This window comes from Typopeltis vanoorti, chromosome 7 (assembly GCF_054136105.1).
Source record: "Typopeltis vanoorti isolate ZY-2024b chromosome 7, IOZ_Tvanoo_1.0, whole genome shotgun sequence".
NCBI classification, from domain to species: Eukaryota; Metazoa; Arthropoda; class Arachnida; order Uropygi; family Thelyphonidae; genus Typopeltis; species Typopeltis vanoorti.
The window spans coordinates 51,452,939-51,478,572 of NC_143555.1; the positions used below are offsets into that span (position 1 = coordinate 51,452,939).

Consider the following 25,634-nt stretch of genomic DNA (forward strand, 5'->3'; position numbering starts at 1 on the left):
ATGGTAAAGGTGGATGCTCCAAGAGGAGGTGAGTATGTTTAGGCAGGAAAGGAATGGAATGACCAGGGATCAAGAGGAAACAGTTGGAATTGAAAAGGGTTTTAAAATGAAGAAGCAGAAAGGGAAATGGCCCCAGTTGAGCATGGAGAGAGATCACATCGAGTGAGTGGTATCAGTGAAATTAAGTGTGTATATCCAGTTGTGTTTGTATACAAATGCTAGAAGTATAAGAAAAAAGGCAGATGAAATGGTTGCACTAATTGTGTCTGTTCAACGAAAGATTGTCGGAATAAATGACACATGGTTGGAAGAGGATGACATCCTGACAGGAATAGAGATGGAAGGTTATGATGTGTTTCGTGAGGACAGAAGGGGTAATAAGGGAGGGGGAGTGCTATTGATGGTAGAGAAAGGGTTATGTCCATGTAAAGTAGAGATGCAAGAGGGAAACAGTGCCAGTCGTTTTGAGTCAGTATGGTGTGAGATAGAGGTGAATGGAATCAAATACTTGGTGGGATGTTGTTATAGACCAGATAATGTGGATGGTGGTGATAATGACATGTACAAGTAAATAAGAAAAGGATGATCATTATGGGTGATTTTAATTATGGCAATATAGACTGGAATGATGAGATAACAACTGGAAGTAAAGAAAATGAGTTTCTTGAGTTTTTTTTGAGGGATAACTACCTCAGACAGTATGTAACAGAGGGCATATGAGGATCGACTTTCTTGGATTTGGTCATCTCATCGGAGGATGTAATTATAAATGAGGAGTCAAATCATCCACCGATTGGTGAGAGTGACCATGAGCTGATTACCTGGGTGTTTGCCAGCAGAGGACCTCTGTGAGAAAAGGGTATATGTGGAACTACAAGGGGGGGGTGATTATGAAGAGCTCAGGAGACAGCTTGCGGGTGTAGTGTGGAATGAGGAGTTAGCTGGAAGAGATCAATGCAGCTTGGGGAATTTTCAAAAATTGTCTAGTAGATGCAATGTCTAAATGTATTCCAAGGGTGAGAAGGTTAAATAAGGTGAGTGTGAGATGGATGAATAAAGAGATTAAGCATGTGATACAGAGAAAAAGGGCATTGTGGAGGCAGCATAAGAGAAGTGGAAATAACCAATTCCGTGAGGTCTACAAAGACCAAGCAAGGAGGGTGACTTGGTTGGTGAAAGTAGCTAAAGAGAGGTATGAACAGCAGTTGGCTAATGAAGCCAAAAAGAATCCTAAGGAGTTCTTTCAATATGTAGCCAGCAAAAGAAAGAATAATTATGGAAGGATGACATTGATTGGAGAAAATGGTATAAAGACAGCTGATGCAGAATGTGTGGTGGAGATATTTAATGAGCAGTTCATAAAGATCTTTCAATCTTGTGAATGTGACTTCATGGAGGGATTGGGAGCAGTTGATGATGGGGAGGAGAGACTGACTGTAGGTGAGCAAGAGGTGTATGGGGGGAGTTGAGTAAATTAGATGTTAATAAGGCTATGGGACTTGATAATATATCACCACGTATTCTGAAAGAATGTGCCAGGGAATTGACACCTGCCTTTAATATTTTTTTAATATGAGTCTTGCACTCGGTCAAGTTCCTAAGGAGTGGAAGGAGGGCAAGATTGTGCCACTTCATAAAGGAGGTGATCGAACTGAAGCATCAAACTATAGGCCAATCTGTGTGTGTCAGGTGTTGTGGTTAAGTTGTTGGAGAAGCTTGTGAGAACTAGGATCCAGAGCTGGGTTGACAACAATGGTATAATCTTTGATGGACAGCATGGATTTGCTAAAGGGAGATCATGTTTTAGTAATCTACTTACTTATTACAATAAAGTGACTGCTTTGTTAAACAGAGGAGAAGGATACACAGTAATATACTTGGATTTCGCAAAGGCTTTTGATAGAGTACCTCATGATAACTAGAGCAGATGGGGGTTGGATATTAGATTAGTGCATTGGATTGGAGACTGGCTATCTGATAGGTATCAACAAGTTGTGTATGGGGGGTGCGATATCCAGAAAAGGAAAGTCACTAGTGGAGTGCCTCAGGGTTCTGTTTTAGGGCCATTACTATTTAACTTGTATATTAATGATATTGGTGAAGATTTGGATGGAGATATTCAGTTGTTTGCTGATGATGCAAAGTTGGGACGAACCATAAAGAGTAGTGAAGATGTTGTGGCCTTGCAAGAAGACTTGAATAAATTGAGTGCTTGGGCAAGCAAATGGGGATGTGAGTTCAATGTTGCAAAATGTAAGGTTTTAAAATTTGGAAAACAAAGATGGGATGCAGAATTTATGCTTGGTGAGAATATATTGTTGCAGGTAGTGGAAATAAGAGATCTAGGGGTGATAGTGGATAAGGATCTAAAATTCAGGGGACACATCACCAAAATTGTGAAGACAATACAAAGTCTTCTGGGAATGATACTGAGGACACTGTCGTGTAGAAGTAGGGAATTTCTTGTTCCATTGTATAAGGCTTTGATTAGGCCACACATGGACTATTGTGCCCAGATTTGGTCACCGGGTTTTCAGAAGGATGAAGATATGTTGGAAAGGGTCCAAAGGGGACTGACTAAGGTAGTTTCTGACCTCTGGAATGTTGAGCATGAGGAAAGAATGAGAAAGTGTAATTTGCAGAGTCTGGTGGAGAGAATGAAGAGGGGAGATATGATAGAGACATACAAGTTGGTAAGGGGTTGTTATAAAATCAGTGGTGGAGAAGTTCTACAGAGATTAGTGGGAAATCAGGGGGAGAACCAGAGGTCATCCCTGGAAACTGTATAAAGAGGGTGTGAGTAAGGGAGTGAGAGGTAGGTTTTTTTCGTGCAGAGTTGTGAATGATTGGAATGCCTTGCCTGAGAGTGTGGTGTCTGCAAGGAGTTTGAGTGTGTTTAAGACACGGTATGATGAGATGTGTGTGTGATAAAAGGACCTCCCAGATGAGTCTTTGACTTCATTAGGTCTTGGGGTGGTAGTAATAATAATAATAATAACCATGTGAACCTGTCCATGATCTTGCATCTTCAAGCTATGCCCTTCGTTTTTTACCTCAATAATTTTCCCTCTCAGTACATGTCCTGCCAGTCTCTTCTTTCTCTGGATCATTTCCTGTAATAAAGATCTCTGTGTTCTCATTCTCTCTAAGACACCTGTTCTCTCCATGAGATTTTCAGAGCTCTCCTATAGCACCACATTTCAAAGGCCATTATCTGTTTTCTTACTCTCTTCTTGTTTACAAATTTAATGACACAAAACACACATGTCGAAATGATTATTTACTTATTATTAATAAAATAACAATTGATGTTTCGACCCCTGTATTGATGTGATCATCAGAAAGATACATGTGTATAGGAAACCAAGCTACATGCTGTTGCACTCTATAAAGGTAAATTAAATCTACTCTGTTAATTAATCTTTTTCTTAGCCTGACCTCTAATGATAAAAAAAAAAATAATAATAAAAATATATATAAAATAATTAATAAATAAAATAAATAAAAAACTACAATAGTCCTCCTGTACTAAGATTCTTCTGGATTTGTACAGTTCAGATTGTTATGCTACGATTTTCTTCTGGACTTATACATTTTAAATTTTCTCTCGAACTAGGTTTTGGTGCGGTGTAGGGACTTGGTACCTTTCCAATCAATTCTGTGGCATGTTTAGAGTGCGTAGTCAGAAAGGCTGGTTTTTCCAAAATGGAGGTTTTAATGTGTCATTTGTGTTCGTCCTTGATGTTTCCCCTATGTATGGTAGGTTACATGTGCATTGTATTTTGTATACCCCAGGGTGGGCTAGGTGAGAAGGATCTTTGGAGGAACTGAGTAGGTGTCTTAATTTTGTCAGGGATTTAAAGGTGGTTTTGATGTTGTATTTGTGTTGGGTTCTGTTTTTTTTTTTCGGAAATGCCTCTAACATAAGGTATGGCAATAGCATTATTGAAATCTTTTTTGTTTTTACTAGTATCTCTGTGGAGGATCTTGTGAATAGTTTTTTATTTTATCCATTTTTTATAAATGTATGGTTGATGATCTTGTATTCCTAGTTTTAGAGCTTTGTTCATTTGAACAAATAGTTTGAGCTCTGTGTTTAAGGGTGTTTATGACACTTAGTTTTTGTGTTGGGTGATAATACGAATTTTTGTGTATGTACTGGCCTGTGTGTTTGTGGTAGACTGTTAAGGAGAGAAAAACTGGCCTTTCTGACCATGCACTCCAAACATACCACAGAATTTATTGGAAAGGTACCAAGTCCCTAAACCGCACCAAAACCCGATTCGAGAGAAAATTTAAAGAAGCATGTGAAATGCTCAAATATAATCCAAATCTGAACAAAAATGATGGCTTAACCATTCCAAGAAGGTGGAGGACCCATTTACAACCTTTATAGCAACCAGAACAAGCCAAAGAAAAAATGCCACTACAAGAAGACTTTGGATGAAGTGTTTTTTTTTTTTTTTTCCCTAACATTCAATAGCAACTTGAAATGTATAAGTCCAGAAGAAAATCATAATATAACAATCTGAACTGTACAAATCCAGAAAAATCTTAGTACAGGAGGACCTTAGCAGAGTTTATTGTAGTTTTTTATTTATTTCATTTATTAATTATTTATATTTTTATTATTATTATTAATTTTTTTAATCACTAGAAGTCAGGCTGAGAAAAAGATTAATTACCAGCGTAGATTTAATTTACCTTTATTGAGTGCAACAGCATGTAGCTTGGTTTCCTATACACATGTATCTTTCTGATGATAACCTCAATACAGGGGTTGAAATGTCAAGTGTTATTTTATTAATAATAAGTAAAATAATCATTTCAACATGTGTGTTATGTGTCCCTAAATTTGTACATATGAATGCTGATCACCATGTGATCAGACACAGAGCTCAAACGTGTAACCTTAAAAGAAAGAGTTACTCTCTTCTTGAATACCCAGGTCTCACTTCCATATGTGAAAACTGACCACACTAATGTTCTTATCATTCTCTTCTTTGTCTCGATACCCCTAGAACTTCTAAGCAGATCTTTATTTTTCCAGAAGGCATCTTTAGCTATGGCTGTTCTTATTTTTATTTCTTTATCTTGCTTTCCATCTGCAGTAAAGTAGGTGCTTAAATATTTGTATTCTGTTGTATGTTCAATTTTCATATTGTTTATGAATATTTCTGGCTCGGATTCTGTTTTCTTTTGAGATTTTCATAAATTTGGTCTGTTTATCATTTACACTCTCTGTCCAAAAAGAAACCGAACTTTTGATAGAAAATAAAGCACAGACCAATTATAATTATTCAAATCATTTATTTTAATCAATATACTCTCTCTCAGCTTTCGTTAAATGAGTTTTTTATGTCGGTTTTTGGGAAATTGTTGAGGGTCGTGGTTACTGCCGCTTTAACATTTTTAATGGTGTCGTATCGCTTTCCTTTCATCGGCAAATGAAGACGGGGGAAGAGAAAGAAGTCGCAGGGTGCTAAATCAGGTGAATACTGTGAGTGATCCAACACACAAACTTAGTTTTTGTTCAAAAACTGTCACACTGTTCGAACGATGAGATGGTGCATTATCATGCAAAAGTGACCAGCTGCCTGTATCGCGATATTCATGCTTCACGACGAATTCTGGCTATCAATCGTTTCAAAACTTCGAGATAAAATTCACCATTGACCGTTTGGCCAGGCAGAACGAATTCTTTGTGGATTAATGCCCTTGGAATCGTAGAAACAAATCAGCATTGTCTTTACTTTTGATTTCTCCAAGCGACTTTTTTTTTTTTGGATGCCCCTCTTCTGGTGGTCTTCACTCAGCACTCTGGCACTTTGTTTTCGGCTCATACTCAAAACACCACATTTCGTCACCAGTAAAGATCATTTCAAGGAAGTTTTTGAGTCCTTACGAGCGGTTTTAATGAGGTCCTTGCAGTGTTCAGTTTGATACATTTTTGGTCGTCGGTCAACTTGTGGGAAACAAATCACGAATTCAATTTAGGAAGGCCCAAACTCTCGGTCCAAATGTTGTGCACAGTTGATTTTGGAATCCCGAATTCATCTTCAATCAATCTGGACGATTTCGGGTTTTCTTTGATGAAATCATGCACTTTTTGGATGTTAACTTCGCTCAGTCCAGTTTTTGGACTGCCCGGCTTTTCGTCATCCTCAAGCATCTCACAACCACTTTGAAATCGCTTAAACTACTCATAAACTTGAGTACGGGATAAGAATTCATCACCATATGCTTTTTGAAGCATTTGATGCGTTTCAATAAAACTTTTACCAAGTTTAATACAAAAGTCAATCGCAGCTCTCTGTTTGAAACTCATTTTCCGACTGTTTGTCAAAACACTGTCACTCTTGGCACTATAACTCGGCTTCTAATGAAACAGATGTCATAAACAGTTGACACAACACTAATGAAGGTTGCCGCTTTCGACAATAAAAAGACACAACAGGTGGCACCACTAGTTTCTTCTGTTTCAAAAAGTTCGGTTCCTTTTTGGACAGAGGGTGTATATCTAATCCAAACTCTTTATCTTTTTCAATTAGTAGCTGCAGTAATTTGATTAATTTGCTTCTATATCCTGCTATTAGAATAGTATTCAGCATATCTAAGATTGTTGTATATTATACCATTGACTGATTCCTATATTTTGTTTTTCATTCTTTTTCATCACACTCTCACTATAGATATTAAATAGATTTGGTGAAAGGATGCAGCCCTGTCTAATTCTTCTTTTTATTTTCACTACAGAAGAGTTAAACAGCTGCATTTTCTGTTTGATGTAAATCATTTTTATAATCTTAAGTACATGATCTTCTATGTCTAACTTATCTAATATATTGAACATTTTATTATGTTTTACCCAGTGGCATATTTAGGTATTTCCTGCCACTAGGCCCGCAGAAAGTGCCCCCCATCATATTTAACGAACATGTTGATTTACATGCATAACCTGTTTATATTGTAAATTCGTAATATCAATATAATTACAAAAATGAGAGCCCAGAAATTTCTGCTGCCCCTCAAAATTTGCTACTCTAGGCCCGGTACTATACGGCCTATACCTAAATACGCCACTGGTTTTACCCGATCAAAGGCCTTCCGAAAGTCTATGAAGCATATGTAAATGATCCTATTTCTTCAAGTGATCTTTCTATTAGTATTTTAGTTCCAGGATATCGTTAATGGTTTCCATTCCTCTTCTGAAGTCGTTCCGTTGTTCACTCATTCACCGATTAAGGCTCTTTCAATTTCTTTGTTAACAGTGGTTAAAATAATTTTAGATGCATGGGATGTTAGGCTCACAGTTCTGTAATCTTTGCAATTTTGTGCATTATTTTTCTTTGGAATTGGTATGCAGATACATGTTGCAAAAACTTCAGGTAATTCTATTGTTTTATAGAATTACCTGAAGAATTTTATAGAAGTCAAAGCTTTCAGCAGCTCAGCTGGGATATTATTGCACCCAGGGGATTTATTATTAGGAAGATTCTTAATTATGTGTTCTATCTCCTTTCTTGTCAGTAGAGTGATATCTGTTGTTTAACTTAAGGTGTCGTGAATCGTCTGTCATGTTACCATTATTATCATCATCATAGAGATCTGATAAGTGCTCCACCCATCTTCCATTTATTTTTTTCCTTATCAATGATTATGTTTCCATCTTTGTCCTTGATGTTATTAGTGTGTGTACATTTTGCTTTTCCATTAAGTTCTTTCACTTTCAGGAATGCTTCTCTTGTTTTGTTCCTATTTTGTAATTCTTCTATCTCTTCTTCTGTAGTGATCATTATAATATATATTAGTTTTGGTAGTGAACAAAATGGAAGTGACCGAAAGTATATCAGTACAGTGTTTTTTGTGATGGTAATCTGTTTTTGACTCCAGGCTTGTAACTAATAGTTATTAGCACCCTAGTATCCCAAAATTATTGTTCTTGTATAGTTTGAACTGCTTCCCAATGTTTTGTAGTTTCACTGCAAGATTTTGAATAATTTGCTGTACTGGATACGAGATTAACAGTATCCAGGATTTAGTGTTTTGAAGACATAGATTTTAGGCAATTTCTTTCATTAGGCCAGTCGTTTAGATAGCTTAATTTGTTTCTCTACCATTACTTTCAATCTTAAGTCTTTAGATATTTGCAAACCTACCAACATTGCATTTACTATTTAGTACAGTAGTATTTTTTCAGACTGAAGGACTTCAGTATTTTCTTATCCAAATCAACAAGGATTACGGGCATCTTAGTGAGATATTTAATGCATCATCATCAAATTTTTGATATGCCCCCTCAGGGGTGTTGTGTAGAATACTGTGATAGTACTACATGAAAAGTTTACATTATTAGAATATAAATGCTTGGCTTATTAATATAATTTTTTTTTGTTTTTTGTATGTGCATTTTTTACACTAGATATGAGGCTAATTGCATGTTTAGTTTATTTATAAATTAGTTTTTTTACCAGTTGTGTTATGAGCAAAATTCTGTATAGTGATTGAAAGGTTGAGTTAAAACTTATTTCAAGTTATTTGTTCTCATAAAAACAGTATATGATCTATGAAATCATATATTATGCATTTATTTTGAGCTAATTCTTACAATATTTTTCTCACATACCACATTTCCTGGATAAATATGTCATCACAAAGGAATCACAGCCTTTTCTTCTGCTTCAGCATTGGTTAGAAATTTCACCAGGTTTCTTGTACAAAAACTGATTGTATCAGTTTTTCTTCAGCCATATCAAATTTACCATATTTAGCAATTCTTTTATCTGCTAATTTCTATCTAGATCATCCTTTTTTTTTTATGCTGGAAATATGTTATTCACATTTTAATTCACATGATCTAATTCCAGATAATGCTGTAATATTTTAAATACAGTACTGGCATCTTAATATGTAGCATGAATTTATTCCTGAATGAGTTCATGCTAAATTCCACGTAACCAGTAGAAACAACATTTTGTATTAGATCGAAGTGTTTTGTTCACAAATGATTTTTATGAAAATCATTTGTGAACTAGTTTGTTATTCTGGATAGTTTGCTATAATAAATGTCTTTTAGTTTAACATTGTACTTGTGTGGCTTTGGCCAGAACTTTTCAGTCATTTGTTATAGTGGTATCTGCTATAGTGAGAGTTGACTGTATTGTTTATTGATAATGAATTTTCATTATTTTACATTCTAAATAACTTGCAATACAGTTTAGCATGCTTATTTAATTTTTATGGCAAATTGGCAAGAGTTGATTACCTCAGAACCACTGCATGCAAGGAATCATGTACATGTAAAAAAAAAAAAAAAAAAAAAAAAAAAAAAAAAAAAAAATAGAAATCTCTGTTGCCATATTCCTCAAACCACTAGTAACTGCCTCTGAAGGCACATAGCCTAGTTGAAAATGTCTGATTTAAACTGGTGTGTGATTTTCTTTATAATAAAATTGTGTAAATTATTAAATTATCTTTCAGTTATTTCAAACTGTGTTATAATTAATGCAATGTGAAATAATTAATCTTGTTATAATTGTTGTAATTAACTAGAAATTAACTTTAATTTCTGTAATTAATAACTAATTTAATAACTGTGATTAACTTTAAAAATGTGTACTGATAAATTTTAAAATACGGTTTCACTTTGATAAAACTATATTTTAAAATATTTTTTTTGAACTGCCAGGGGGGAAAAAATCACCTCTGTATATATTTATTCATAGATAACGGTGATGATGTTTTGATGGATGTTTTTGGCAAGACAAAAGATGAAATTCTCAGTCATTTAATAAAAAGTTTAGGGAAATCTCAGTAAGTAAATAAATAGTTCTTGAAATTATATCCTTTTGTTATGCAGAGCATGTAATATAGATTATTTAGAGTTAGAAATATTCAGAATTAAGAGAAGAGCAGTTTGGTTTTAGAAAAGAGCTATCAGCTGTTTTGATTTTTGCTATAAGAGAAATGATGGAAAGACACTGGGAATTTGGAGGCATTTCTTGATTTGGATAAAGCATTTGGTTGGGTTCAGTGGGAAAAAGGTCTGGGAAAGTTTGGAAAATACAGGCATAGAAAAAAGAAGAAATAGCCATGATAAAGAACATATACAGTATATTATGTCTAAGGGCCATGTGAAAATTGATTTGGTAATTCAGAGTAGTTTACTCTTAAAAATGAACTGTGACAAGGAAGTGTCTTATCTCCATTGCTATTCAGTGTTGTGGTAAATTAGTGCCATAGATATGGTTAATGACCAGAGGAGAAACAGCTGTGTTTGCAGATGTAGTGATTTGGGCATATTCAGAACTATAGTAGAAACTAAATAACTGGAACAGCATGATACAGAACTGTAGGTTACACATTAATAGCAGGAAGGATTGCAAGCATGGTTTTATATTGTAGTGGAAATCTGGGAAGTGTACTTTCTAGTGATGGAAGTTTAGAGCAGGAGATAATGAGGAGGATTTCACTGTGCCATACCTTTTTTATGAGACTTTTGGGACAGGGAGGTGCTACTGAAGTGCAAACTTTTGATTAAGTTACTTTTTGCTCATTTTTACTTATGCAGCAGAGACACAGTGCCTAACAAAAAGAGACATAAGTAGAATAGAAACAATGAAAATGAAAGTTTTAATGACAATGTTGGCAAAAAAAACAAGGAAAGATAGAATAAGAAATGTGAACATTAAGAATGGTTTAGGACTAGAAAGAGTTGAAGTAATGCTTGTGAACTATTGCATGAAGTGGTTTCAACATATAATGAGGATGAATTTAGAAAGAATACTAAGAAGAATATATATGAAATGAAATTTGAGTGGAAGAGACCAAAAGAAAGACCATGGAAAAGGTGGAGATACCCCAGAATAGGAGACAATCTAGGGAAAAAAAAAGAAATCTGAAGCAGAAATGGTGTTCATGAAGGAAGAAGTTGGGAAGATAGAAAGAAATGGAGAGAGAGATTTGATCTGTCTGACCTGACAGTTTCTGTTGGAACAGTTGAAGATAAAGAAGAATTTTCAGAATTGCCCATTTAGTGGAAAGCTTAAATAATTTGAACGTTTCCCCCACCTTTTATTATAATATGGTGAAAGAGGTTTAATACGTTCATTGCCAAGCTGAAAATTGGAATTTCGTGTGGTGGCCAAATTTTTTTTACTTGATAGTGACGTCCATGCGATAACCCTTGATCAGCCATTTGGTGAGAGCTCGCACCACGTGATATCGCGTGATTGGCAATGAACGTGTTAGCAGTGACTACACTGCATAATTCAGGCCTGGTTGTTAGAAGAAATGCCAGGTGATTAAATATTGGAGTAGGCATTTCATATTGTCACTTTATTAATTTTATTTAGCGTAAAAAAAAAATTTTTTAAAAATTGGGGATGGAGAACAAAATTAAAATGAGAATCACAGAGGAATCTGGAACATAAAGTGTTCAGGTAAGATTTATGGAAACATGTTTGAGTGAGCGACTAAGAAAGAAAATTTGTGGGAAAAAAGGTGGATTCAGACAAAACAGTCAAGATCAGATTCTTACTTTAAGACAAACAATTGAGGAACCATCGGAATATAACAAGGATCTATTAATTAAAGATCCAAAGAAATTATATTCTTGGATTAATCCTTTATCCAAGTGTAAGCAAATAAAAATTTGCGTGTGAAGTAAAACATCACGACTGGGCTACCTGTATATAGAAGCTAATGATTTCACATTAATTGCCTTAGTATCCCATAATGCAACACACATATTCTTACGGACATGCATAATGCTATGCATTGTGGGAAGGGCCACTACCCAGACTAGTTTTTACTTTTATTGGGGAGGTCTCATCATTGGGAGCCAGACCCAGAAGTGATGCCAAGGTTGAAGTAATGCAAAAGTCATATTTCCACATACAAGTAGTCAAAGGTGTCACACATTATTACTAAAATACTCATGATTAGAGAAAGTTGTTCGAAAGTTTTTCCACTTGGTTATACTATGAATTAAAGATGCCAAGATATATTCTTGGTTTAATCCTTTCCAAGTGTAAGCAAATAAAAATTTGATTTTGATCTTTATTGATCTCATCAGTGGGAGCCACATGTCTGTAAGGATACGTGTATTGCATTATTAGATATTCAGGCAATTAATGTGAAGTCATTAACTTTTATATACAGGTAGCCCAGTCATGATGTTTACTTCATGTGCAAATTTTTATTCACTTGGATAAAGGATAAACCAAGAATGTAATTTTTTGGCATCATTGATTCATAGTATTACCAAGCAGAAAAACTTTCAAATAACAAGGATCTACATTTAAGTTTTATATAAATGGGAAAGGCATTCTTGAAACCCCCACATCAACCCTGACAAAGTTGTAATTAATAAATCATCTCACATCCTTTCAGATGCAGAAAAAAGTATCCTCAGCAAGGGTTTAAATTTTATTCCTTCTCCAAAATCTATCCCAAGAGAATCATTCCTCACCAAGATAGAAAAGGCTGCTTCCTTCCTCCCTTCACAAGATGCAAAACTTCTCTGTATTGAATCCATCTTTATCATTAACAATGCTAAACCACCCACAGATAACATCTCTTCGTAGGTACGACAGGCTCTTAAGAGTTTAAAAAATAACAGAAATATACTTATCCTTCCCCCAGATAAAGGCAATACCACAGTTGTGCTTAACTTTGAAGATTATAAAAATAAGATGCTTGAATTAGTACAGAGTGACACTTACTCAATTCTTGAGAGAGATCCCACTCGTGAACTTCAAAATCATATCAACAATTTATTAAAAACAACTTCTGAACTATCCAGAAATATTCACCTTTCTCTTCGCTCTCTCTCCATTCACTCATGCCACTCATATATGGAGTTCCCAAGATCCACAAGGAAAATACCCCACTTCGTCCCATTGTTGAGGGCATTGATTCACCAACTAAATGTTTTTCTGGCAAGTCTTCGTCTTTTATTAACAACTCTGCGGATTTTGTATCATACATTAAAGATATTACTGTTCAAGAAAATGACATCATGTCTAGCTTTGACATAGTATCCTTGTTTACAAATGTTCCTACAGACGAAGTCCTGACACTACTCAAAGATAAGTTATCTAAAAAAATGTTAGCCTTACTCATTCATTGCATCAAGTCTGGATACTTTAGATTTCAGGACACCATCTACAAGCAAAATCATGGTCTAACAATGTGTAATGCTTTATCTCCTGTACTTGCCAAAATTTATCTGGAAGATTTTGAAGTTAAAGCTATCTCTTCCTATTCCTTAGCACCTAGAATTTGGAAATGATATGTGGATGACATTTTCCTCATTTAGAGCCATGGACATGATTCTCTCCTGGATTTCCTTGAACATCTGAGTAGTCAACACCCGAATATCCAATTCACGGCTGAGTTTGAAACTAATGGTTCCCTGCCTTTCCTGGACGTGAAACTGACCCGTTCTTCTGAAAAACTTAAAATTTCAATGTGCAGAAAACCTACACACACCAATAGATATCTCCATAGTCAGTCCCATTATTTCCCTCCTCAGAAACTTAGAATTATTTCTACTTTAGGACATAGAGCTCGCTCTCTTCTTGACGACCCAGATGAACTTCATAAAGAAATCAATTTTCTTAGATCTACTTTCAGACTGAATGGTTATTCTCAAAAAATTACTAAAAATTACCTTTTTAATTCTCCTAATCACCGTACTGAAGAAATGAATAATGTTAAAGGCAATATATCTATACCATACATAAGCTCAGTCTCTCAAAAATTAGCCAAGGTTCTCAAAAAATATAACATTAGAACTTTATTCACTCTGCTCTCTAGTTAGCCGTCCAAAGCCTAGCCATCACAATCTAAAATATCCTGGTGTATACAAGATATGGTGTGACTGCGACATTCCTTACTTTGGCCAGATGGATAAGTCTATTGAATTGCATATGGAGGAGCACAGGAGGGACATCACTTACAAGAAAATACGTGCCAGTGCTTTATCCAGCCATATCCTTTTTTCTGTCGATTCTGATGAACAAAACCATAGTCATACAATCCTTTGGGATAGATCTAACAACATTTTCCATTGCCATGACGAATTGGAGAGAAAAATTGTTGAATCTAGAGAAATCATCCCCAACCCTGTACATTTAAATAATAATTTAAGCTACAACCTCCCAGATTGTCATTCTGCTGTGGTCACATACTGACGTTCACGAAATGCTATATACACGCACTCACCCAACAATGTGGCCAACGAAAGAACAGCTTTGAATACATTAACTGTGTTTTCACGTTAAATATGTATAGTGACTTTCCTGCACTGTTCACAGTTTTATCTTCAATGTTTAATGTTTTTTCTTTTTTTATATGAAAACACCTGAAGAAGGCTGTAAAAAGCCAAAACTAGTCGTGTGATACCATTAAACCTTTTTCCTTTACTCTCGGTTTATGTCATTCAGTTCTTTTAAAAAATATGTTTAACAACTGAGTAAATCAACCTCAGTACATACATACATATGTATATATATATATATACACGAAGGTGTGCTGAGAAGTTGTAATAATCACCATGAAGGAAATGAGGTAGGACCATACAACTTACACGTTATTCTACACATTCCCCACAATGTGTTAAACACTTGTTACAATGCTTCTGCATCATTTGCAGTCCTCTGAGAAGAAAGCCTTTTCCTTGTTGCACAAACCAGTCCTCAGTTGCAGATATGACTTCATTGTCTGCAGTAAATTTTGTTCCTTTCAACTGTTTCTTTAAATTTGGGAATAGGAAATAGTCAGTTGGGGCCAGGTCTGGCAAATAGGGTGGGTGAGGCAGATATTGAAAGTCCAAGTTGTGTATTGTCTGTTGGGTTTCATGAGCAGTGTGAGCAGGTGCATTGTCCTGCAAACCTCCTTCATTTCCTTCAGAGCTGTTGAATGAACTGCTGCTGTAACAATTTCACCTTTTTTGAGGTACTTGGTAAGGAACACCCTTCTCTGCTGACTTTGGGTTCAGAACTTCTTTGGCCATGGAAAAACCTTTGTGTCTCCACTCCATTGACTATTGTTTGGCCTCTGGGTCATAGTAATGAAGCCATGTTTCATCAGCAGTCACAATATAAGCCAAAAAATTTGGTCCTGATTTCTCAAAATGACCCAAAATCCCTTGAGATGACAGCACACGTATTCTCTTCTGGTCAGCATTCAAACATTTGGGGACTCACTTCACTGAGAGCTTCTGCATGTACAGATGTTGGTAGATAATGATCCCAACTCATTCCCTGGATATCCCCAGTATTTTCAGTGTTTTTGACTGGTATTCATCTATCATCAAGGATTATGGCATGCACTGCATTGATGTTTTCAGGTGATCGCTGTGGAGGGTCTTCCTGACCTGGGGGCATCTGTTGTCTCAGGATGCCCAGTTTTAAACTTGGCCATCCATTTGTCAACTGTTGGATATGCTGGGGCACAGTCCCCTAAAGTCTCACCCAAAGTTTGGTGAATCTCAGTTGCAGACTTTTCTTGCAGCATGAAAAACTTGATAACGGCCCACACCTCTGTGTCTTCTAATTTCTTCAAAATCTCTGATATGCCTTATATATCATCATCACAAACCATGGGCTCACTGCCCGTTGGTGTCCGATGCCTCCTTCACTATCTTCTTCCACCTTTCTTTGTCCAGTGCACAGCGTCACAGTTTCTGTACACCCATTCCACACCTGTCCTTTATATCATCTATCCATTCTCTGTATGGTCTACCTCTTCTGTTTAAACCATCCAAAATACCAAACATAAATGTCTTTATCTTCTGATCCTTACTCATTCTACAGATGTGTCCAAATAATTGCAGCTTCCATTTTATAATCTTCTACATTAGATTCTCTTTTGGTTGTTTTTGGAAGATTCTAAGAATAGATTCTCTATTCTTAGAATCTTCCTGTAACAAGTTCTTTCAAATGCCAAAATTCTTTTTCTTGATGCCTTATTACCCATGTTTCAGATCCATACAGTACACCACTAAAGATGCATGTTTCCAGTACTTTTAGTTTTGTTTGCAGGCTGATCACTTTACTTTTCCAGATGTTATCCATGGCCTTCAGATTTGTTCTTCCCTTTGCAATCCTGATCTTTATCTCTTTTTTACAGTCCAAATCATGTCATTTTTCTTCCCAAATATGTGAATTCTAAATTCTACATTTTCTATATCAGTTCCATCCACTTGTATCTTTTGTTTCATGTTCTTCTCACCAAATACCATTGTCTTTGTTTTTTCCAAGTTCATAAGTCCAAATCTCTTCCCTTCTTCATTTGACAGTTTGTGTTTTTTGTAGTTCTCTTTTGTCTTCTTTAATAATAACATTATCATCTGCAAATCTCAGATTGTTAATTCTCATTCCGTGTGCAGATATTCCTTTTGCATCTTCCTTCAGTTTGTCCGTTGCTCTTTCTAAATGTGTGATGAAAATGCTTGGTGATATTGGGTCCCCCCTGTCTAGTACCTCTGCATGTTCTAAACCATTTCCCCAAATCATCATCTATTCTAACTGCTGCAACTGCATTCTGATAAACATCCTTTAATATAGTATTAGTTTTTTATCAATTCCATAGGATTCCAGAACTGCTAATGTCACTTTCTGGTCAGTATTGTCAAATGCTTTCTGAAAATCAACAAAGCAAGTATATATGTTTTTTTTTTCTCCTACCTTTCTCTGCTATTAACCTCATTGTCAAAATCTGTTGAATTGTAGTTCTATCCTTCGTAAAATCTTGCTTGCTCGTCTGCAAGGTATGCTTCCAATTGTGTTCTCAATCTTTCTGTCATATGATCATCCTCACTTTACCAAGGTGACTTATCAAGGCAATTCTTCTATAATTTTTACATTCTAGCTTATTTCCTTTCTTGTATAATGTCACTAATATTGATTTCAACCACTCCTCTGGCATTTTCCCCTTCTTTCCATACCATATTACATAGTTGGTGCATTTCTGTAACCATACTTTCACCACCATATTTAATCATTTCTCCAGTGATGTTATCGTTACCAGTACTCTTGTTGTGTTTTAGCCGTCAATTCTTCAGTCAGTTTCCCAACGCTATCAAAATCTAGTTTTTCTTCATAGAACTCACTACGGTTTCTTGTCCACTGCTGTGCAATTTTTTCTTTATTCGTCAATACTTTGCCTTAAGAACAGAGAAAGGTGGAAAGAACTGGAGGAGGCCTTCGTCCAACAGTGAACAGAAAATGGCTGAAAAGAAGAAGACTTTTCCTTTTTCATTACTTTCTATTAATGGTTCTGATCAGAACCATTACTTTCTATTAATGGTTCTGATCAGAACCATTTTGTATATACCTCTCTTGTTTTATGCTCTCCATAGTACTGTTCTATATTGTTGCATTGGGCTTCTAACTATTTCATCTTATCCATTCTGACTGCTTATTTCAGCTCATTACACTTTCTTGTATATTGCTCCTCTATTTGTTCTGATGTATCCCTTCTTATCTTCAACATTCTTTTTTCCTGTACTAACTTCAATGTTTTTTGTCTAATCCATTTCTTCTTGATCTTCTCTTCTTCTAGTATTGTTTCTTCAACTGCATCTTCTATCGCCTTCATTACTCTTTTCACTCTTAGATTTGAGTTGTTTCTTTCTCCGCACTTTTAAGTTTCTCTTCTAACACTGTTCTGTACCTTCTTCCTATTTCTGCTTAACTTATTCTTGTTGTATCTCTTCTATTCTGATGTTGGGGTTTATATTTCTTTTTTAATTTCAACTTGAAGTTTGCAATCACTAAACTATGATCCGAGTCTATATCTGCTCCTTGAAAAGTTCGACACTGCTGTACTGATGTTATCCATCTTCTTTGAATTGTAATCAAAGCAATCACGTTCTTGGTTTTCCCATCATTTGATTGCCACGTCCATTTTCTACACTCCTTTTGTTGGAATCTTGTGTTACAGATCATCATCTCGTGGTCTACAGCAACTTCTAACAATTTTTCACCTCATTAATTTCTTTCTCCGAAACCATATTTTCCCATGACTCTTTCCCAACCATCATTATCTATTCCAACTTTGGCATTCCAATCTCCTTCAATAATTAGCACATCTTGCTTTGGTATCGTTTCTATTGTCTCTGTCAGACTTTGTAAAATAAGTCAATATCCTCATCTGTGTTGTCAGATGGTGCATTTATCTGGACTATTGATATGTTAAATGATTTTGCCTGAAACCTTGCTACTATGATTCGTTCATTGACTAGTTTGTAGCCTAACAGTGCCTCTCGAGCTCTTTTGTTAAGAAGGAAGCCAACTCCTGCTTCATGCTTGGTGTCATGTCCTGACCATATATGGCTTGTATATGCTGAAGAAAAAGAACATTTTATTACAATTTGATGAAACGTTGGGGTTAAAGGGTTTTAAGATATGTTCTTTCTTATGGTTATATCAGTTGCTTTAATATAATTTTTATTTTAGGTATTTATCAGAACTTTTCATCCCCCCCCTTATGTGTGTATTGGGGGGGGACAATATATCCTATGCTTAAGCGTATGTTAGCAGTTAGAATGAAAGAGGTACAGGAAGATGATTTGATGTCAAAGCCAAATAACTGGAAGGAGATCTCTACGTCATCTTTTCATGTACTGTGTCCCATTTCTAGGCATCCACTGGGTACTGAATAAAAGAGGATGGGCTGGCAATTTGGGACTTAGCCAACCAAATTGTACACTCTTAAGCCAGAAATACATATCATGCTTCAACATGATGAGTAACCCGATTAAAGAAGTTTCCTGCTGTTTTTGTCAGGAAATCAAGGTGAATGGTGAAAAGTCAGCTACTGAAACAAACTCAGCATCTAGAAGAAGAAGATCAAAAGAAAAATAAAGGAGGTATTAATGGAAAGGAAATCAAACTTGCAGGAGAACTGGAAATGTACTGTGTGGACATAGTTGGCATCACTGAAATAAAGAAGACAAAAACAGGTGAGATTTTATTAAATAACAAGTATAGGATGTTATATTTGGGCAATAATAATCAAGGAAAGGAAGGTGTATCAATAGCATTCAACACCAAACATGAAGATAAACTTCTTGATTGGAAGACAATTTCGAGTACAGTTATGTGGGCAGACTTCAAAATGGGGAAATGAACAATAAAAGCTTATTTGTGCCTATTGTCCCACAGAAGGTTCTCCTAAGGAAGAAGTGGAGGAAACTTTTTAGTCATTAAAGCAGGTAACAACATAAGAGAAAAAAAAAATGGGGAAAAAAGTGATACTTTCCTGCCTTGCTGGGGATCTAAATAGCAGAGTAGGAAATGAATCCCACCAAGCATATAGAAACATTTGGGGGAAAATTTGTAGAAAAGGACAAGGTGATAATGGTAATAATAATAATGGTAAGTATCTGCTCGATTTCCTCAGGATACAGACTCTTCAATATTAAGACCATGTTCCAATATAAAATGTGCATAAATTCATGTAGAGGTAAGACACAAGAAAAAACAAGTCTCCTTGACTGTGTCATTGTTGATAGCAATATACTCATGTTCAGGATACAAGAGTGTATAGAAGATTGGATATGACCTTCACTTAGTTTTAAGTAGGATAAAAATTAATAACATAATCTTCTTTTTCAATATGTTCTTTATTTTTATCCTCTAATTAGGAAAGTTTTAAAACTAATTAAAAATTGAGCAGCTTTTACAGTTAAGCTGTAAACTTGGTTATACAAACCTTATTAAAGAACAAATTCAAATGTTTAAAAACAAGAATCAAATCTTGGCATCTCAGCAGCAAACTGAAGAAAACATTGATTAATTCTGATAGTGAGGCATATTGTAAAGTTGTCAGGAAGGAGAGAAAAAAAAATTCTTGCATTAATCAAGTTAAAGAAGCAGTCCTGGAAAAGAAAAAAGTATACCAAATTCCTAGCAAATTAGTCAGCAAATTCCATAAAAGAATATAGAGAAAAATGTAAGAGAGCTCCTCCTTTAAATTACCTTCTAAGTTATGTGTAAAATTAGCTAAACAAAAGTCATGGGAAGACTTCAGTAAAAATATAAGCTCCTCCTTTAAATTACCTTCTAAGTTATGTGTAAAATTAGCTAAACAAAAGTCATGGGAAGACTTCAGTAAAAATATAAGATAAAAATATAAGCTCCTCCTTTAAATTACCTTCTAAGTTATGTGTAAAATTAGCTAAACAAAAGTCATGTGAAGACTTCAGTAAAAATATAAGATAAATATCAGGAAGGTAACAAAATGTTCTCGATTGTTTTGGAAAATGTTTTGATTTCTTTTTATTGTAAAAGGAATCAGTGATGATAAAGGTGATGTGAAAACTGAAGATAAGAATATCCTAGATGTCTGGAGTAATTACTTTGAAAGACTGTTAAGTGAAACAAGCAGTGAGAGAACAGTAGCAGAAAATTTTCAGGAGGAATACAAATAGGAGTACACATCAATACTTTGAAGTAGAAAAAGCCATCAAAAATTCAAAATGTGAAAAGCAGCTGGAATAGTTGATATTCGACCAGAAATGTTCAAATATGGAGGCATAAAAGTGTTGCATAATTCAGAGGGCCTGATTAGTAGGTCGAATTCCAGATGATTGGAGTAGGGCTCATAGTTCCCATGTATAAAAGGGAATAAAGCTGAATGCGTGTTTAGGCCTAGGTGCTGGTTTATACTCATAATAAAATTAATACAGCACCAAGAGGAAATAAATGCCTTGGAAAGTTTCAACTTTAGCAATCATGTGTCATTAGAGTGTGGTATGCGCAGCTTACCTTTCAGTTTTGCCAATGGCATCAATCACATCTTATCACAAGTGTTGCTGCCTAAAAGAAATCTCTCTCTCTCTCTCTCCAATAGTTTATGTAGTGCTCTATGCACTACATAAATTCTGCAAAGACAACAACATAATCATTATTAGAGCTGAAAAAGGTAATGCTGCTCAGAGACTGCACTACTTATAAACTTCTAGATTATGATTCCACAAAGTCTCAGAGAAAAAAATGTTAAAAAGTCTTTGAAAAAATGTTCCATCTTGACCTCTTGAAATCGTTAAAAAACTCAAACCTTTTAGTTCTCCCCATCCCCATATACAGATTGCCTGAAATTCATAAACCTAATTGCCCTCTCCATCCCAGAGTAGATGCTACTGACCCCCCCCCTTTAAATTAGCAAAAGAGTTAGCTAAATATTTAATTCCACTTATTAGCCACACTTCATCTTATATAAAAAATTCTCCCATTTCAAATCTTTGATCCAAAATTTAGTTTTAAACACTAATGATATCATAGTGAGCTTTGATGTCACTTCCTTATTTACAAATATCTCCCTTTCCAGCACTTTACTTTATTGAAAAATGTTTCCTCTCCTGATATTACTGATCCCTTTTAATTTTGCCATCTATACTGGTTACATCTCTTGGGTTGAAACAGATACAAAGTACTCCTGTGGGCTCTCACCTACTTCTGTTCAATTTCTATATGAAGCATTATGAAAAACATGCTCTTGATACTGCTATTCTCAAACCGTCTATTTGGCTAAGATGCATTGATGATGTGTTTTCTATTTGGCCACATAGCTCAGACACATCACCTCATCAGACAGCCCCAGAATCTAGTTCACTTAGAAAAAGAAATCAATAATAGCCTTTTCTAGATACTCTAATCATACATCTTCCCAGGGGCACCAACACAGGTGCCATACATACACAAACTCCCCCCCCCCCCCATCCATCAACAATATGGTGTTATCAAAACCCTTGTCAATAGAGCTTACAATCTCTGTTCTACTAAGGTTTTCCTTGCAGCTTAACTTGCCTTTATTTGCCAGCCCTTCCTGTCCACTGGCTACAATACTAGAAAGATCTAGAAATTAACAATATATTATTATATATTCTCTATATTCGAAGTACCTCAGCTGAAATAGCCAGAACTTTAAAGAAATATAATCTCTATGCTACTTTCAAGCTGCATTTGAATCTAGCTTCACATTTCTTCTTTCCTAAGGATTCACTTCTTTTTTGTGTTTCTTTTTTTTTTTTGTGTGTTATTATAATTTTAATATTGTATTCCTTTGTGATAGAAATGAAATATTGGAATGATTAAACTTGCTATTTAATTATTTCTCTTTGTGCTGTATTAATTCCATTAAATTTTATTATGAGAATAAAGCAGAATGTGAGAATTACAGAGAAATTTCTCTACTGAGTGTTCCAGGTAAGATTTATGCCAGCAGACCTGAAAAGAGGCTGAGAAAAATTGTGGAAGAGAAACTTAGGGAAGAACAAACTGAGTTGAAGCCAAATAGAGGTTGTCAAGATCAGTTCCTATGTCATATTGACATAGTTGATACCATGTCAATATGACATGGATCGGTACTTAAATTTTGTAGATCTGGAAAAGGTATACAGCAAGGTGCACAGAGAAAAGTTTTCCAAAACACTAGAATTGTATGGCATAAATGAAACATTGTATAGAGCAGTACATAGTCTATATTTAAGTTGTAAGTCAGCAGTTAGAATTGAAAGAAATATATGAAGATTTGTTGTAAAATTAGGTGTATGACAAGTATGCATATTGTCCCCACTGTTATTTATCATCTATATGGATCATATTATGAAAGAAAGTGGCATCATGGCTGATATTAGAATTAGAGATGTCAAACTTAGCAGTTTCCTTTATGCAGATGATACTGTACTCCTAAACACATCCAGTACAAGTCTTTAGGATTCTCTAACTAAATTGAATGACAACTGTAACAAATTTGGCATGAAAATCATCAAATAAAAAGACCAACTATTAAAATAGGCAAGAATATACAAAACTTCAGCTTCATTCTCATTGGAGCACATTTAGAACAAGTAGAATATTTTTTCAGCTATTTAGGCATAGCTTTTAGTGATGATGACAAATTAAATTTGAAAATAGACAGAATAAATAAAGCTGGTATTGTGGGGAGCCAGTTGAACACTAAACTAGCAGTATTCAAGACAACTTTCAAACCAGTATCAAGTTATGGATCTGATTTAGGTCATAAATAAAGCACTTGACCAAAGATTAGAGATCACAGACACGAGGTTTCTGCCAAAAATTAGGAGCCTGAATAGGTGATGTTAATGTCAGAATAACATTAAAAATGAAGAAATTAAGAAGAAACTTGATATTCAAAAATGTGTGAGCAGGACCAGTCTAAGGTGGTATGGTCACTTTAAACAGAATGGTAGAATAAAGGTAAGCAAAACATGTGTTTAATGTCAAGATAGCAGGAAAATTACCCAGAGGTAGATCAGGATCTACATGAATTGATTCAGTCAGAAGTGCCTTAGAAGAATGAAATGTTAGAAACAACAATATTGAAGTGCTGACAAGTAAGACTAATTTGGTGAAAGATTACACTGGCCAACAAAAAAAAATTTTTTTTCTGCTGATTATGATCTGACACTTGTTTTTTACTAATTTGGGTGCGCTGATTTCAAATATCAAACCCATTTTTCTCTGTCACATCAGGTTTTTCCTCTATGGCATTTTCTTTTTGCTAATTTGTAAGTTTTTGATAGTTTTAAGGAGGCAGTACTATTTAGAGGATCAAAAAAATCGATTTTTTAATATTATTTTCTGAAATTATGTACTTTTAAAAATCTGTTCCTAACTTTTTATCAAGAAATTCGAAAAATTCCCAAAGATATAGCCCATTATTCAAAGCGGTGCGCAGATCAGACTCGGAGCGTTCACCGCTCTCGCTTGTTAGTAAACGAATAAATGCTTAAGAACCTGCAACAGCATGTACTGCCGCTTTGAATGGAGAGAGGCCGATAACCAACTTAATACATTTAGGTGATGAAAAGTAGGCGATGACAACTGCCTAAAACAAATGAATGCTATATGCGTCGTAGCGGACAAAGAACGATCAAAATCAGTCAATCGTTAATCGATTGTGAAAGTATGATGAGCGCTTATAACGTTTCAATAAAGTCTCTGTTTTTTTTTTGTCTTGTTAATTGCATGTTAGTCGGCAGTGAAGAAAATACATCATGTCTACTACTCGGAATTGTGTCAATAGTGTAGATTCCTTCTGCTACATTTGTGGCAGCTTTACTGTTCCCAGTCAAAGGACAAATATCACTAATTTCGTTAAGAAAGTGTACTTTGCATACTTTGACGTAAAAATTGCAGATCAGGACAAGTCATGGGCTCCAAATAAAATGTGTAAGTCGTGTAGAAAATTTACGACAGTGGAGCAAGGGAAAATGCCAAAAATTATCTTTTGGCATTCCAATGATTTGGCGTGAACTGAAAAATCACATAGATGATTGCTATTTTTGTTTAGTTCAGACTTCTGGTTATAATAAGAAGAATAAGAAAAAAATTGTGTATCCAAATCTTGACTCAGCAATTCGGCCAGTTGCTCATTCCAATGAAATAGCCATGCCAATTTATAAAGGACTTCCTTTACTTGAGAATGAGCATGATCAGGAAATGACAGATGTTCTTGAGGAGCAAGACCCGGATGTTGATTTAGACAATGAAAATTTAATTTCTAGTTCTGGACTGCAACATTTTACTCAAGTGGAATTGAATGACTTAGTAAGAGATTTGGGCCTATCAAAGGAATCATCGGAATTGTTAGCTTCAAGATTAAATGAAAAAAACTTACTGGAGCAAGATACGAAGATAACTTTTTATCGTAGCAGGGAAAGTAATCTTGTACAATATTTTAAACACGAATGTGGGTTTGTTTACTGTAACAATGTGTCAGGTTTACTAACTGAAATGAGTGTTGTACAATATCATCCAAATGAGTGGCGTTTATTTATCGACAGTTCAAGCAGAAGTCTCAAGTGTGTCTTACTACACAATGGGAATGTATATGGCTAAATTCCTATTGGCTATTCAGTCCACTTAAAGGAAACATATGAGGACATTAAAAAGGTTCTGAAGTTATTGAAATATACAGACCATAACTGGATCATCTGTGTGGATCTTAAAATGGCGAACTTTTTACTTGGCTTTCAAAGAGGATATACAAAGTTTCTGTGTTTTCTATGCTTCTGGGATAGTCAAGCTAAAAACCAACACTGGAGTCAGAAACATTGGCCTCTTAGAATATCCTTAAATGTTGGAGAACAGAATGTTATAAATCAACCTTTAATCGACAGAGAAAAAATCATTTTTCCACCTCTACACATCAAACTAGGTCTTATGAAGCAGTATGTTAAAGCTTTAGATTTACAAGGTGACTGTTTCCAATACATATGTGAAAAATTTCCATGACTTAGTTATGAAAAAATTAAAGCCGGTGTATTTGATGGACCGCAAATTAGAACTTTAATGAGAGACCCAAATTTCATCAACTCTATGAACGAAATTAAGAAAGAGGCCTGGACTTCATTTACGATGGTTGCGAATAATTTTCTTGGAAACAAAAAAGCGTGCAATTACAAAGATCTTGTGGAAACAATGCTTGAAAATTTCCAGCACCTAGGTTTCAACATGAGCATAAAGCTTCATTTCCTATACAGTCATCTTGATAGATTTCCCAAGAATTTAGGTGCTGTAAGCGATGAACAAGGCAAAAGATTTCATCAAGACTTAAAAACTATGGAAGATCGGTACCAAGGAAGATGGGATTCT

At 35.2% G+C, this 25,634-nt stretch overlaps 1 protein-coding gene across 2 annotated transcripts in view; it reads left to right on the forward strand.

Moving 5' to 3' along the window:
• mRpS25 (mitochondrial ribosomal protein S25) overlaps positions 1-25,634 on the forward strand; it is a 92,584-nt gene that overhangs the window by 44,106 nt on the left and 22,844 nt on the right. For both annotated transcript variants that reach the window (XM_090395861.1, XM_090395862.1), the window contains exon 3: positions 9,726-9,813. In XM_090395861.1, the coding sequence (XP_090251987.1) occupies positions 9,726-9,813 (88 nt within the window). The remainder of the gene's footprint in view (positions 1-9,725; positions 9,814-25,634) is intronic.